The following is a 14,313-nucleotide window of genomic DNA, read 5'->3' on the forward strand; positions in this document are numbered from 1 at the left end:
TTTTTCTACAGCTAGAAATGCTTACGGCATAATTTTATACTATTGTTTGTGATTGTGTGTAACAGAGAGCGTACAGAAGCAGGTAATGTTAGTTAAAATCCCATAAAATCCTGCAAACGTCATAAAATGCTGGACCCGCTTCCTGTCACGTGCCCTGCTGCGGTCTGATCATGTGACTCCAGTTGCTAAAAATGAAAGCTTTATGTAGCTGTATGAGATTTGTGGCGCTTGTTTTGATCCTTAATTTATTTTTCCAAGCAAGTTATCAGCTGACCGAGCTGCAGGTAAGGCTGGGCTTTCTAAATGCAATAACTGTAGTCTTTACTTCAACAACTCTGTGGCGCATATATATTACTAATAATACAACAGGTTCTGGTGTAGCTGTATGTGCCAGAAAGGAAATGGCCAGCAAGATTGTTGTTTACAGGTGTCCCCCCCCTCTCTTTGTTATGACGTGTAACCACAGGTATGTAACCTGTGTGGCGGGACCATCCTAAACAGCTCCGAGGTCGGTCACTTTTGCTTCTTATCCGCTGGACGGATAGACGGGCGTTGCTGTTTGAGAAATGACACCACAAACGACCCTGAACACATCATCGGGTAGGATTTGCTGCTTTCAGGGTCCGTCGGAAACAGAATTTACACCCAAGCTAAGATTTGTTAAGCTATTTTGTGAATAACTGTTAAAAAAAAAAGAAAATGTAAATGTCTTTTTCCTTCTAGTGACTTCCAATGCTGACTGTGTATTAACTTGTGGGAAAGGTTTCGTCTTCATAATCTCACTAACAGACAGGAGGCTGAGCTGGAGGTGGCAGAATTGGCAGTGCTAGCATTTTCATTAGGAAGTACAGCTCAATTTGGGTTTTTTGGAGACACAGTTAGAGAGGCAAAGCTGAGATGGTTTGGATAGTGGGATATATTGGACAAAGGGTGTTGAATGTGGATCTGGCAGGCAGAATAAAAAGAGGAAGACCACAGAAATGATTCATGGATATAATGAAGAAGCACATGCACAGTTGGTAGAGAAGGATGCTAGGGATAGGGTGAGATGGAGGCAGATGATCAAATTTGGTAGTGACCCCTAAAGAGTGCAGCTGAAAGAGGAAGTTCTTCATTATCTGAACTTTATTTGTGTTTTTTGTTTGTCAGGTTGGATCTGTCCAACTGTTCACTAACTTGTGTGCAGGATCTTCAGGGAGCATCAACAGCTTTCATGATGTAAGAACAGTAAATACAGTTTCACATCTTTTTTTGCACAAATAATCCTCTCGTCTGCACGCAAAACAACAGAAGCTCCTGCTTACACATGCTTTTTCTTTGATTGTAAGGTTATTTTTAATTCAAAAGGAAATAACTGCTCTTATCGCTACTCCACAGTTTACATTTCATATGAAAAATTGTAGTAAAAGCCTGTATTGGTGTACCGAGAAAGACAAATGACACATGTGCAGGCGATTCCTCAGAATGATCTTCATGTTCATAAAAGCATTCTTGAGCAGCAGGAGTTTAGGAAAGTTTCTATTTCTGGCCATGCATAACAACTTTTATCTCCCCTTCTGGCAAGCACTAAAATGATTTAACTTCACAAAAAATAAATATAGCTGAAGCAAATAAGGAAGACACAGGGCGGCTGTGGTTGAGCAGTTTCTCTACCAAATGGTTCACATATTGAAGTATCCTTGGGCAAGATGTATCAAAGTTAAACAAAGTGTTTTAGGCATAGATACAAGTGCAGTGTGACTGGATGACTGATAGTTGTACTAGAAAGTGCTAGTGTTTTTATCTATGTGGTCGCTCTTTTAAATGCATCCTATAAATGTTTATATTACAGAGACCTCTCGTTCAATCCCCTTGTCAACATCAGTGATACAGCTTTTCAAGGATTTAATAAGTTAAACTACATGTAAGTATTTTACCCAAATTATGACAGATTCTCCTCAGTATTAGATTGAGATTTTTTTTTCTAACTTAATTTCTCTGTAGGATTTTACCACAAAATATAGATTGTCCGGGAAGCAACACATCTTGGGAAAAGGTTAAAATCAAAGAGGGAAATCGCCATTGTGAAGGCCAAAGGAATATATGCAACGAGACTGGACAACTGTGTAAGTTCCTAACTTTTGCTGTGACACATGCCATCTAAAACTACAGTTAAATATGTTACACGTGACATCTATTCATACTTGTTGGTAATCCACAGCAATGAACTGTCCAGAGAACTCCCTCTGTGCCCCCTTCGGCCCAGGCTTCTTTGAGTGCAGCTGCGCTGAAAACTTCCGTGGATACAAGTGTCTTCGAGAGGTTGGTTCTGCAAGCAGCTTTATGCAAATCACCTTTTGATGCTAAGCTTTTCGATTATTTAAAGTTGTGCATTTGTTAAAACTGTCCATAGGGGGAGTTCCCAGCTCTGCAAGTCTTTGGGCCTCTTGCAGCTTCTACGGTTGTGATCTCGGTTCTTCTGTGGGCCACCCAGAGACGTAAAGCCAAATCACTCTAAAGCTGAACCTTAGTCAGCTGGTTTTAATCTCAAACTGACTGTTCTTAAAGGGAAGATACTGATAGGGGAAAATGCTGACAAAGTCTGAGGGGACTTTTACAGGGCTTCTTTTAAATGTGTTTTTATTCATTTTACACCTTTTTGAGGTCTGTTGTATTTTTTGTTTCAAGGAAATTTACACGTTTGACCTCAAAGATGTTTCAGTGCAATTTTAAAGAAAAGATTTGCTCCGCATTTCAAATATTTTTGTCAAAAATGACCACTATTAGCACATCAATTATATTTGTAAATGTATTTGACTGACACCATGTGATAGAAGGGAAAACACTGTGTTTTACAAAATCCTTCAGAAACTATGTGCACTTACACAAATACTGTCTTCAGTCCTAAAACCTGTCTGGGCAGACGTGCTGAATTTCCACTTTACTGACAGCAAAGACTAAGTTTGTTTTAAGGGTGCAAGCTTATTTGACATCTTTAAAAATTATTTTAATAGTCCAATAGGTTAAATTCCTTTTTTTTTTTTCTATGTAGTTGAGCGACACAAAATCCTTTCTTTTGCAACAAACCTCTTTTTGAAGTGTGATGTTTTTATTTACATCTTTAATTTCAATTTCAGACAAAACACAAAATGTGGAAGATACTTGTCTGTTACAGCCACATTTTGTTTATAGGCCACATGTGCTAAATGTCTTGAGATTCAAGGGTAACCTCCTTTGATACTCTTCTCCAGTGAGATTCAGGGTTCTACTGAAGATTTTAAAACAGGATATCTGTTTCTATGCTTCGAGTATCATGTTTACATTATGCATATACAGGATTTAATTGTACATTAACTGATTTTCTAGCTGTTAAAATGTTGTGTTCTCCCATTGGGAAAATTCAGTGTTGAAGGGCAGCTCTAGTTGCTCTATGTTCAATACATTGCTTCTGGCTAAATAAGTTGTCTGAATGTTAATGCACTGACTAAATATTGCAACTAATAAATAATTCTTGTAAGGAGAGAGTGCATCTACAGCATGCAGAATATTTCTCCTGGTTTTAACTGAACTTGGTGACGATATATGAGCAGTGAGAACATAAACTCCTAGCTGCTTTACCAAAAACTGTAGTACCTGGTTAATGTCTTACTTTTCTTTTGTCATTAAACCTAACTTTATGGGAGCCATAACATTTATCTGATGCTTCAACTCCAACTGTAATTAGGAAAAATTTCTGTCTTGTTTCAAATTGCATGCCATGGTTAATAACTAGTGTTGTGACGCTCAGTGGGATTGTATTGACAATTAATTGTTCTGTTTCTAATAAACAGTGGGTCTTATAACATCTAGCACTACTTTTTTTTTAAATAAACAGAACAGCCTTGTCACATTAGGCCAGGAAATATATTTCCATTCATCCAATACTACCATAAAAACACACATGGACTCAATTTAAAAAGCATATGTCACTTCAGATATATATTTATTGCATGCTAAAAGCACAATTTGTTGTGTGTGTACAAGCTCTGGTGCACACAAACTGAGTTGTTCACTGGTCCACGTTTTTGACTCGCAGCACCACGGGGACAGAGGTACACGGGATCATCCCGAGCTCTGTGATGACTAGATCTACGAAATCAGGCGGCGTCACGTCGTAGACCAGGTTAAGAAGGCCGAGAGAGGACTCGTTCTCCCATCCCTCCAGCGGAGTCGTTCCTTTACGGGTTACAATGAGGTCGTCGGGGTCATCTGGAAAGCAAAGATGAGGATAAACTGGTGTATGGAAATAAAGTTGAGCAAAAGGACAAATTGAGCTGAAAGGCTCGCAGACATTTATGTAGCAACTGAACACTTTCCATACCGAGTTCATTAGATACAAAGGAGTCTGTCTGCACCCTGTCGCAGAACTTGTAGGTCTCACAACACACCAGCACAGGCACATTAAAAGCTTTGGCCACCAGAGCTATCTGTGATGTCCCCACTCGAGACATGACGTAACCATTAGCCAGCAGAGCATGAGCACCAAGGAAAACCTTTGACACCTAGAAGAGAATAAAGAAACTCATTGTGCTTAGAACCAAATATTTTGGGGTTTACTCTAGTGTAGCTCCATGATTACCTCTGGAAGGATGTAAGAGACAGCAGAGATAAGAACATAGGTGCAGCTGATGCCTTTCTGAACCAGGCGCCTCAGGGCCTCCTTGCCCTCTAGCCGAGGCCTGCTGTCCACAACAATAACACGGAATTTTCTGTTCTTCTCAAAGGCCTTGCAAAGGATGTGGTTGACCAGTGACGAGCTGTCAGGGAGGAGAGAGGAACATTTAATGTCAGGACAAAAATGCGGAAGGAAGGTTGCATCTAACCAAAACAGGGAAGAGAAAGCGTTAAGAATAAACAATTAAGCAATGCTCGCTAATAAAGAACAGATTTAACAGCTGAAACCAAGTACATGCACGCAGCTTTTAGAGACTTACCATCCATAAACTAGGATCACATCTCCATCACTGATCTTTTGTTTTTCTATGGCGCACTTGGCAATAGCTACACCAGCAAGAATAATCTTCTCATTAATGTAGGACTCGATACAGTTGAGCAGTTTGTTCTTTGCCTAAAAACAAAAGGAAGTGCATGAGTTCTCAAGTATTGGAAACTTAAAATGAACCACACAGTGTGATAAAAGTCTCACTACTTAAACAGATTATGTGATTGCAAATACACGAGTGTCACTAACCTCGTCTTCTTTACAGTTACTAGGAATATTAGAGATCTCCTTCTTGATGTATTTGATTGCATTACCCATGCTGGCTGACAGAGGGCGACACTGATTCAGAAAACTGAGATAAAAACAAAGCAAAAGGAATGATTTCATGTGTTAAACCAAAAACGTGTCAGTAGTGTAGGAAATAATGATGAATGACTAAAATCAGTATTTTTCTTCCTTTACCTGATATAAGGTTTTAGCTTGTTGACCAAGTCTCTTGATAGCTCTTCATTTTGAGGTGTAGTGTAATCCCTTATTACCTGAAGGGAAAAATGAAACACTGGACTTTGACTGGGCCATTACAACATTCTTTTCTTTTCCAGTCATTCTGTTGTAGATTTGCTGCTGTGCTTGCGATCGTTGTCCTGTTGCATGACCCAATTAAGGCCAGACTTTTAGGTGTCAGACAGATGGCCTCACATTGACTTTACAATACTTTTATATACATAGGAGCTCGTAGTAAACTCAGTGACTACAAAGTGCCCAGGTCCTGTGGCTGTAAAACAAGCCCAGATGCAACTTTGAAAAGCTAAGCTATACCACCATATTCTTTTTAGAAAGAATAAGCTTTCCCTATGACAACACTTCCAAACAAACCATACTTGTTCAGTGTTTTTCTAACTGTACTGTCATGAACTCACTGAGGCGTGTAGAGTCTGAGATCTAGTCCTTGAATTTTTTTTTTTTTGCAGCTTCTCTGAGCATTACACGCTCTCAACTTGGTGTGAATTTGAGATTGTATCTACCTGATTTTAATGACCAGATTCACTTTTACAATGTCTCCTGATAAGTAAAAACATGGACCCTCTCCAATACTGGCCGACTTCTTTGTAACTGACTGCAGTCAAACGGTCACTGTGTCAGCCTTAGCCTTGCCCATGAGAGAGGGAACAGTGGGGTTTGAAGAATGAATGGTCTATGTTGGGACTGTACCTGTTTGAAAGCATGCAGCAGGGCGACAGAGCGAGCATTGGATCCTGCAACAATGCCGTGTGAATACTGCAAACCCAGCCTGACAATAGCGGGATGAATCACTGTGGAAGGAATGCTGCAAACCACAAAAGAGATTTAAGGAAATCTTAAGAGGTTACATCTTATAACATGACATAAACAACACACTGTAACATACAATTTAAAGTCAGTTTACCTGAGTTGCTGTGTTAGAGGAGCTTTGCGACTGTACTGGTGGAGATGAGAAAACAGGCTGACTTTGTAGCCATAATCTGAGCGCAGCGGGATCTGAAATGCACAAAATGTACACCAGGTCAGAGATTACAGCTGAGTTAATGAGGTGAAAACAGGGAGTCTGTAGACTGTGCTCATTAAGAGTTACATTAAACTTTGAATTCTGTGTAGACCTAATAGAAAGAAAACTGACAAAATTAAAAATTACTGTTATAATAAATTATGACTAACAGAACAGCAGCAAGCAACGGACAGCCTGGTGTTTCGGTGACCACAGCAAACAACACACATACTGTAAAACCTACTTGCCAACTTAACAGCTGTCTACATGGAAGAGATGTTTTTACATCTCTACCATTAAGTTTGTAACAACCAACAATAATGGGTTAAACCGGATTAAGATAACAGGTTAGCAACTGAAACAGAACCAAAAAGGTTAAAGGCACACATTCTGTAAAGCCAGACGCCGATGGCTTATACCTTTTTAGCAGCATAGTGCTCTGGTGTCTGAAAGAAATGTTGGATACAGTCACATGCAATCACAACTGCTGGTTACTGGCTGCAATGACTCAACCAAATAAAGTTACTTTATTTTGGAGTTACTGTACAAATAACAGGAATTCTATTTATGTATACAACTGACTGACTTTTGTTTAATTAGAGAATGTCTCAGATTTAACTAGTAAAAGCTTAGATTTCCAAAAACGAACCATGCACCTGCAGGAAATGTCACACTTCTGTCCAATATAACATGTTGTAAACATACCAGCAGTGTTTTTTTCCATCAACTGAATTTGTTTACAATACAGTATGTTAGATTCAAACAAAAATAGTTACTTGAAGCATCCAAGATAAAGCCATTTTCATAAAATAAGTCAAACATTTCCCGATGAATCTATCCATCCTTACAACAAATTAAAAGGTTACTTAGAATCACTATGTATCGTGTGTATTCAGTGTGTCTTGAATCATTTTTAAGGGTCTTCAGAAGTTCCTCACAGCAATACTGACCTGTTGCCTTTCCAACTTCTTGGCAAGTTTCTTTAAAACGTCTGGGTTGTCCACTTGAATGTGTTCAGGGAGCCTCTTCACCACTGAAAATGCAAAGAGTGTTAATATTCTCCAGTTTGCTGACGAGCCAAAAAATTCTGCTGGTCGTTTGGGAGATGCTAAATAGCTGTACTGCGAAGCAGGATTTTATGTTATCCAGGTATTTGCACTGTCAAATTTGAACAAAGACTAAGGCTACATTCACACGTACAAGGGTATTTTTGGAATCTGAGATTTTCCGTTTTTAAAAAAAAATCCCGTCCACACGTGCAGTTTTAAAAAATATCTCCGTTCACATGTAAATAGGCTAAACTTTATCAAGTCTTGTCTAGCCTTACTGACCAAAGCACTTAAAGCTTACACTTTTGATATATTATTACGTTACAGTCATTTTCCCCTCTTACACACTCATATTGATGGTCTGTCTGCAGCAGCTGTATTGCTTTCAGTCTGTATTACATGTTTAATGTCTTCATATTTTCCCATATTTCTGTACAGGTTCACCTTCCAAAATCAGTCGCTCTACTGCTGATACACTTATTACCATTGCCACCGATATCACATGACCTTGACCTTTACATTTAACACTTCACTGGCACCAAAACCTTGTTGGTGAAGTTACCACCAGTCAGTCTTGTTTCAGCATATTTCCCTGCAGCCAATCATGAGGCCAACGTTTGACCCTACAACAATCACTGATCACTGTTAGTCTGTATTTATCACAGCCAGCTTCTGTGTTGGCAAAAACAGCTTCTCAAAGTTCTACAGGTAGCTGTCTGTTGTTCTGACTTGATTATTTTGAGTTAGATTATCCAAAAGATAAAACTGAACGCGCAAATGTTAGGTGCAACAGCAGTACCTGGCTGCAGATCACTGGGCGGAGCTTTTGGTTTGCTCGTGGCTGCCTGCTGTCCTGTCTCTCCCTTCTTGGTCTGTTTGCTGGCCCTCTCAGCCTCTTGCCGAGCTCTCCTCTCAGCTTTCAGCTCCGCTTTAGTCTTTGTTGGCTTGTCCGCCGGCACAGAAGCCTCCGAGGCAGGCACAGAAACAGGTGCAGTAGCAGGCACTGCTGAAGGAGCTGACAAAGACCATAACAGACACAGATGTTAGGATAAAGAATGAATCACACTGTGCACCCAGATACAACAACACTTGCTGCTGCCTAAATGGGAGGCACCTTTCTGCACTGTGGGTTGTGTCGGGGGCTGGGATGCTGGAGCTGCTGAAGTGACCGGCTTCTTCTCCTTCTCATTTTCCTGTGATGCCTTGTCATCTTTTTTCTCTTTGATTTTTTTCTGCTGTTTCTTCTCTTTCCTCAGCCGTTGCTTTTCCTCCTTGGTTAGGTCTTTGCCTTCACTCTGTCACGTGACAGGAAGAGGCGTCAAGAAAAACCTAACTATTAAGGAAAGCATTTATCCACACAAAAGGCTGTAATAAATTTCAAGAAAACACCTAGACTAACCTTTGCGCGTTCGATTTCATCTTTCCTCCCGGGTCCGTCTGTAAGACGAGCAACAGAGGATGATAATATTAGGTTATTTAGCATTATAACGTAGTTCTGTTACTTTTTCCACAAGAGGCGGTGATATTAAGGTCGAGTCTGTTAGCTGCTTTTAGTTTGCACCGTGTCAACGAAATCAGTAACAAAACAAGTGTAGTGCATCATCGTCACAGCACAGTGACAACTAGAAACATGAGTATTGTACATTTTAAAACTACTCGAAAAGATGATGCAATACATTCTCTGTCTACGGCATGAGTACCGTTTACATGCTCTCGACGCTAACGTTAGCAGGTCTAGCATCTGGGAAATTAACTTTGCTACCAGCTAATAACAAAGTCTACATAATAAGCGCTGTGAGTATGAGATACTTCTTCGTAACTCCTGCAACTAAAGAATAAGAACCAAAAGGAAAAACCAAATGAACTACAGCTATTTACACACTCTGAAACCCACCTATCACTCCACTGTCAGCCATGTTTACGATGCTGCTTCACCTCCTCTTCTGCTGTAGAAACTACTACCATAGAAACGTATATCGCCCCCTGGTGGATGACGTTGTATGTTGATGAGTGTGTGCACATTAATATTAAGCATATTGATTTGCTCTCCTGATATTTAGACTATAGTATTGATATTTTAATCTTTGTTTTATGCCCATTAAAAATTAATACTATTTTCCAAATATCCATCCATCCATTGGGTAGGAGATATGTAAACCCTGGACAGATTGCCTGTCTATTCCTGATTAAAATGCTGACGTTAAATATCAGTTTACTGTCTATATTATGATCCAGTGAATTACAACTTCAGCATCCTGGCTTTTGGTCAGTGATTTCAATAACAGCAGCAGATTTAGCTGGTTTTGACAAAAGGTTTGAAGTGAAAAAGTTGGTAAGGGATGTGCAGCGCTGTTCTTTGTATGCTTATTTGCATCCCCATTACATCTGCATGCTTAGAGGAAGTTTATTTTCATGGAGACAGCTGGAGTGTCATTTTTGTGTGTATATTATACTCCATCACAAAATAGACTGAAGACAGATTTTATTGTCCCACATTGTAGGAAATTTGGATCAGGTTTCCACCCAGGCTGTATTTATAAAAAATGTTTAAACACACATGAAATATGAGTGAAACAAGAACAAAAATACACAGACATAAGCATATGTGCTATTTATAGACCTATACAGTAGAGTGCAAAATAACTGTAAAATTCATGCAAACACTAAAAGTAAAAAGATCTGTCATTTTTTATTGATACATCCCTACCTCATCATTTAAAACTGAGCTTGAAGTTGGGATAAAAGAGATTTATTCTAGCTCTAGTCAGGCAGCACAGTGATATTCTAAACCTCCGAGTGGTACTTGGTGTGTAGCTCATATAGCGCAGGGTTATTAGATTGTTGGCTTGCCTCTGCACAGCCTGTTTGTAAATAGTCTGCAGGCATGTGTACACTCCACACCCACACAGAAGGCAACCTAGCTAGAAACAGCATATTACTGTATATATACATCATGCGTGCTATCCATGGTACTGAATTCTCTGGCCCGGACTGTAATATTAGCTTTTCCCATCTATTCTACAGTGTCTATCCCTGCACTGCTACACCTGCGTTCTTTTTCTGTTTAAATAATTTACTAAGTTATACTTTGCTGCCATTTTAGGCCTCATATTTATATCATCTCATACTGGGTCAGAGTCTATTCTGCAGAATAAGGTGGACTCAACTGCTAGACTTAATGTATCGTTGTGTTTTTCCTCGAGTACACAATGGACTGAACGTGAATCAGAAGAACAGGAATTCAACACTGTACATCATCAGTGATCTTTTATTTGGTTTCTAGTCACATATTACCATGGACAATCAACATAGTGCTCCTAAAGAAGATTCACGTTGCATCTGTGCTGTAAAATCTATTCTATTCACCACCTCCAGATTAAGCAGCGCTACACCACAATGTCACTGCGTGTTTGACTCCCAGCCGGTGTGTGCTGACTGAATTCACGGCGCAGTAGCTGGTTGAAGGGGACCAAACCTCACAGAAACACCTGACTTGGTTCCGTTTGACCAGCCACAGCAAGGCGTGTTGCTTCAGCTGCGAGTGGCAGAGCAAGAGGCAGAGCAGGAGGGGAGGGGCAGTCAGGAGGAAAGGTTACAGGGGTAAAGGTCACGGAAAAAGAGGGACATGAGAAAGACGGTAGGAGATGGACATCATCTGCAGGCAGTAAGGGCTGCTGAATCCTCTTCAGTCTTACCTGATGGAACACACAGAGAGAGAAAAGGAGAAGTTACAGCACAGGAACAAGTGCCTCCGTGTTACCAAGCAAATAGTTCCTATTTAGAGGCTTGAGAACTCTGACAGCCGGTGACATCTCTCCGTTTCCTTCCAAATCCAGCCCACGGCAGTGAACTTTCACCCTCAGTGACAGCTCCTGCATCTCTGCCCTTCCCTCCCCTCTTCCCTTTTTGAGAGCTCTGCGGTTGCTATAATGGGTGACAGCTGTGCTCTGTCAATCCTCCTTGACTGTCAGCAGTTGGGGCAGGGCAGGAATTTTTCAAGAAGTCCCTGAGACCCGATCAGCGGCCCTGGGAGTAATGCTAACTGCACACGTGCCTGAGCTGAAGGAGAGGGAACAGGCCTTTCACCTGTTGTCCTGCCACACACACACACACACACACACACACACACACACACACACACACACACACACACACACACACACACACACACACACATGGTCATGAACTCTGACACCCCCCAAATGGTAAATGGCCTGTATTTGTATAGCTCTTTACACAACACACACACACACACACACACACACACACACACACACACACACACACACACACACACACACACACACACACATAAAGTAGACAGACACCCTCACACAATTTTCTGAATGAAGACAAATGAAAGGACAATATGAGAAATGTCGACGTCGATGCTCAGGTCCCCTTGAAACCACACACTTCCTTACATTCCATAAGTGGCGTATTAATATGGGGATATAAGGAAGCATGTGCTCACAAGGGACAACAACTGGATTCGCTGCTCCTCGAGACACAAAGCACCCTTTCATAGCCACGCGTGAAGAGTAGTGGGAAGAACCGGCTTAACAGCGGTTAACTGTGACAGAGTGAGTGAGTGAATAAAGGAATAATGGAGCATGAGAGGCACAGAATGGTGGCTTCTATCATCTCCATGAAGCTAGAAGCAATTTGTATGGGTTAAACCTGACCATTGTTTTATTAGACAAATAAAAAGTGAATTTTCTGACACTGACAGATGACGGGACTGATCATACTGGCAGATACTTGATGGATAATGCCAGTGTGATGCTGCTGAAATGAGTTTAAATAACTCAGGCGGGTGAGGCAAATACCGGCTCCCATCAAACACAGGTCATCGTCCTTTTTTTATTTCCCAAACATCGTGCCATGCCAAGTCAACGTGATGCCGACAGTTGTGTCAAGTGATCCTTAAAAGCGGAAAAAATTCAATTCATTTTAATTGCAACCCCTTATTAAAATAGCTTGAGCTGATTTTAAAAAAAAATGCGTTTTACTCACCTTCGTCTGGTCTCCTTGCGCCTCCTCTTGTGGTTTTCTCACGGTGAGTAAATGGGGTTAAGATGAAGGCCTCAGTCCACCTCTCCTTCACAAGTGGTGACTTCCTTGATAAATCTAAACACTTCTGAACCAAATGGCCACCAGAAAGTCTGTCTCGTCTACTGTAATTAGACTAGGACGACTCCTCTGAGAGGCACCAGATTTCCTGATTCTTTCCTGCATCACATCTCAGCTTCCCCTCACCTGACACAACTGGCTGCCATGTTGTGCTGTGTCTTCAGTAAAAGTGAGAGAAAGCTGGTTTGATACCAGATTTTTACTCATATTGTGCTGAAGTTAAGCTGAAACCACACAAGCACAGTAACCCGAAGATTCTGTTGCCTGACATATGACTTTGTCTCTTCCTGCGCTGTGAACTAAAGTTTTAGAAGGAGAAATCACAGGAGTGATTCAAAAACAGACAAAACTCAGACCAACCTTACTCCTCATCCCTGAAGTTGTCCTCTGCCTTTTATCCACCCTTTAAAGCCAAGCTCATGAAACTAACCCTCCGCTTTCTGAGAACCACTCCCCGGCTTCACCCTCAGCTCTCCTGTGATCACCCATCCTCCTCTGTATCTGGTCAGTGGATTGTGCCCACAGCAGGCCTTGCAGATCGGCCTTTTCTATGGCTCCAGGAGCGGCCCCCTCCAATGCGGCCTCCCACCTGTTGGTGTCCTTTAGAAGCCCGGGCCTCTCCTGCGCCTCCTGTCCGGCCCAATCAGCGCTTTGACAGAGGGGAGCCAGCCTGTGAAATCACACCTCTCAGCTGTTCACACTGGGCTCGAGACATCCTACACCCCTGCCGTTCCTCTGTTCAGGCCCCCCCCACCCCACCCTGCCTCTATTTTACACCGAATGTCAATGGCTCCTTTTTGGATAAAAAAAAAAGAAAGGGAAAGAAAAAAGAAAAGAAAAGGGGATACAGGGAGAAACAAGGAAGCAACTGCAAGAGGGGCGTGTTTTACTGGGTCTGGGGGTACAGTCAGAGCAGCAGTTACGGCAGGCCGTGAGTCACAGCCGAAGCCAAGGTTGAGTTTCAGCCCTCTTTGGCTTCTTTGATTCACTTTAGCTTCATTGCATCGTTTACCGGGGAGGAAAAAGTGACGTATGTGCTTATCAAGTTCACAAAATAACATTTCAGGCCCCTTTATGCGGTGATTCGGGCAACTGAAACAGGTCCCTTTGGGAGACATCACATGATAAGAAGCCTGTATGCTTCACAGTGCACCAAATGTGGCAAATGCTTTGACAAACTGTAAAGTAAACCTCTGTCCACGAAGCATGGCCAGTAGGATATATAGGTGCTCCTGTGGCATCATAAAAAGAAAGCAATAAATTCTTCAGTGGCCACAAGATGACCATTCTGCCACCATGACTCTTAGAACACAAGCACTCGATGTGAAATGAGCCACTTTAGGAGGCAAAAATCCAAAGCCTGGAAGAATATGTCTTTTCTCAGGATACGTGCTGCCGTATAGAATGACAGGTCTGAAGGTGTGACAGCGCTGAAGCATCTACACGCACTGATCACCAGCAGTGTAGAGGCAAACAGACCCAGGCTCAGGGGGTTCATTTTCCTCTGCAGCAAGCACAAGCTGCTCCACTAAGGTCAACACCTGTGTTCTAAAATCAGCGCCGGGGTTGGGTGTGATAGGAACCCGGGCCTCATTCACAGAAAGCTCAAGCTCAGAGAGAGGGGCTTATATTGAAACCTAACGCTC

At 41.6% G+C, this 14,313-nt stretch overlaps 2 protein-coding genes and 1 long non-coding RNA gene across 3 annotated transcripts; 1 reads left to right on the plus strand and 2 right to left on the minus strand.

The window, feature by feature from the left end:
• Positions 1 to 125: 125 nt before the first annotated feature.
• On the plus strand, positions 126 to 3,823 carry atraid (all-trans retinoic acid-induced differentiation factor). The gene is made up of 7 exons (XM_026142419.1): positions 126 to 284; positions 467 to 600; positions 1,150 to 1,218; positions 1,832 to 1,903; positions 1,984 to 2,105; positions 2,201 to 2,301; positions 2,393 to 3,823. The coding sequence occupies exons 1-7, from the start codon at positions 192 to 194 to the stop codon at positions 2,495 to 2,497; spliced, it is 696 nt and encodes a 231-aa protein (XP_025998204.1). The 5' UTR covers positions 126 to 191; the 3' UTR covers positions 2,498 to 3,823.
• Positions 3,824 to 3,929: 106 nt separating this feature from the next.
• eif2b4 (eukaryotic translation initiation factor 2B, subunit 4 delta) lies at positions 3,930 to 9,526 on the minus strand. Its single transcript, XM_026142418.1, has 13 exons — positions 9,429 to 9,526; positions 8,934 to 8,971; positions 8,649 to 8,829; positions 8,334 to 8,549; positions 7,436 to 7,518; positions 6,387 to 6,478; positions 6,173 to 6,287; positions 5,423 to 5,499; positions 5,210 to 5,312; positions 4,953 to 5,086; positions 4,598 to 4,775; positions 4,340 to 4,520; positions 3,930 to 4,227 (listed from the first exon to the last, which is right to left on the minus strand). Exons 1-13 carry the CDS (start codon positions 9,448 to 9,450, stop codon positions 4,028 to 4,030), a joined length of 1,620 nt encoding a protein of 539 aa, XP_025998203.1. The 5' UTR covers positions 9,451 to 9,526; the 3' UTR covers positions 3,930 to 4,027.
• A 1,256-nt stretch (positions 9,527 to 10,782) lies between these two features.
• LOC113006439 (uncharacterized) lies at positions 10,783 to 13,400 on the minus strand. Its single transcript, XR_003269753.1, has 2 exons — positions 12,551 to 13,400; positions 10,783 to 11,229 (listed from the first exon to the last, which is right to left on the minus strand). It is a non-coding gene; the product is annotated as an uncharacterized LOC113006439 (long non-coding RNA).
• Between the last annotated feature and the right edge of the window lie 913 nt (positions 13,401 to 14,313).

Source organism: Astatotilapia calliptera, chromosome 15, assembly GCF_900246225.1.
Source record: "Astatotilapia calliptera chromosome 15, fAstCal1.2, whole genome shotgun sequence".
NCBI lineage: Eukaryota > Metazoa > Chordata > Actinopteri > Cichliformes > Cichlidae > Astatotilapia > Astatotilapia calliptera.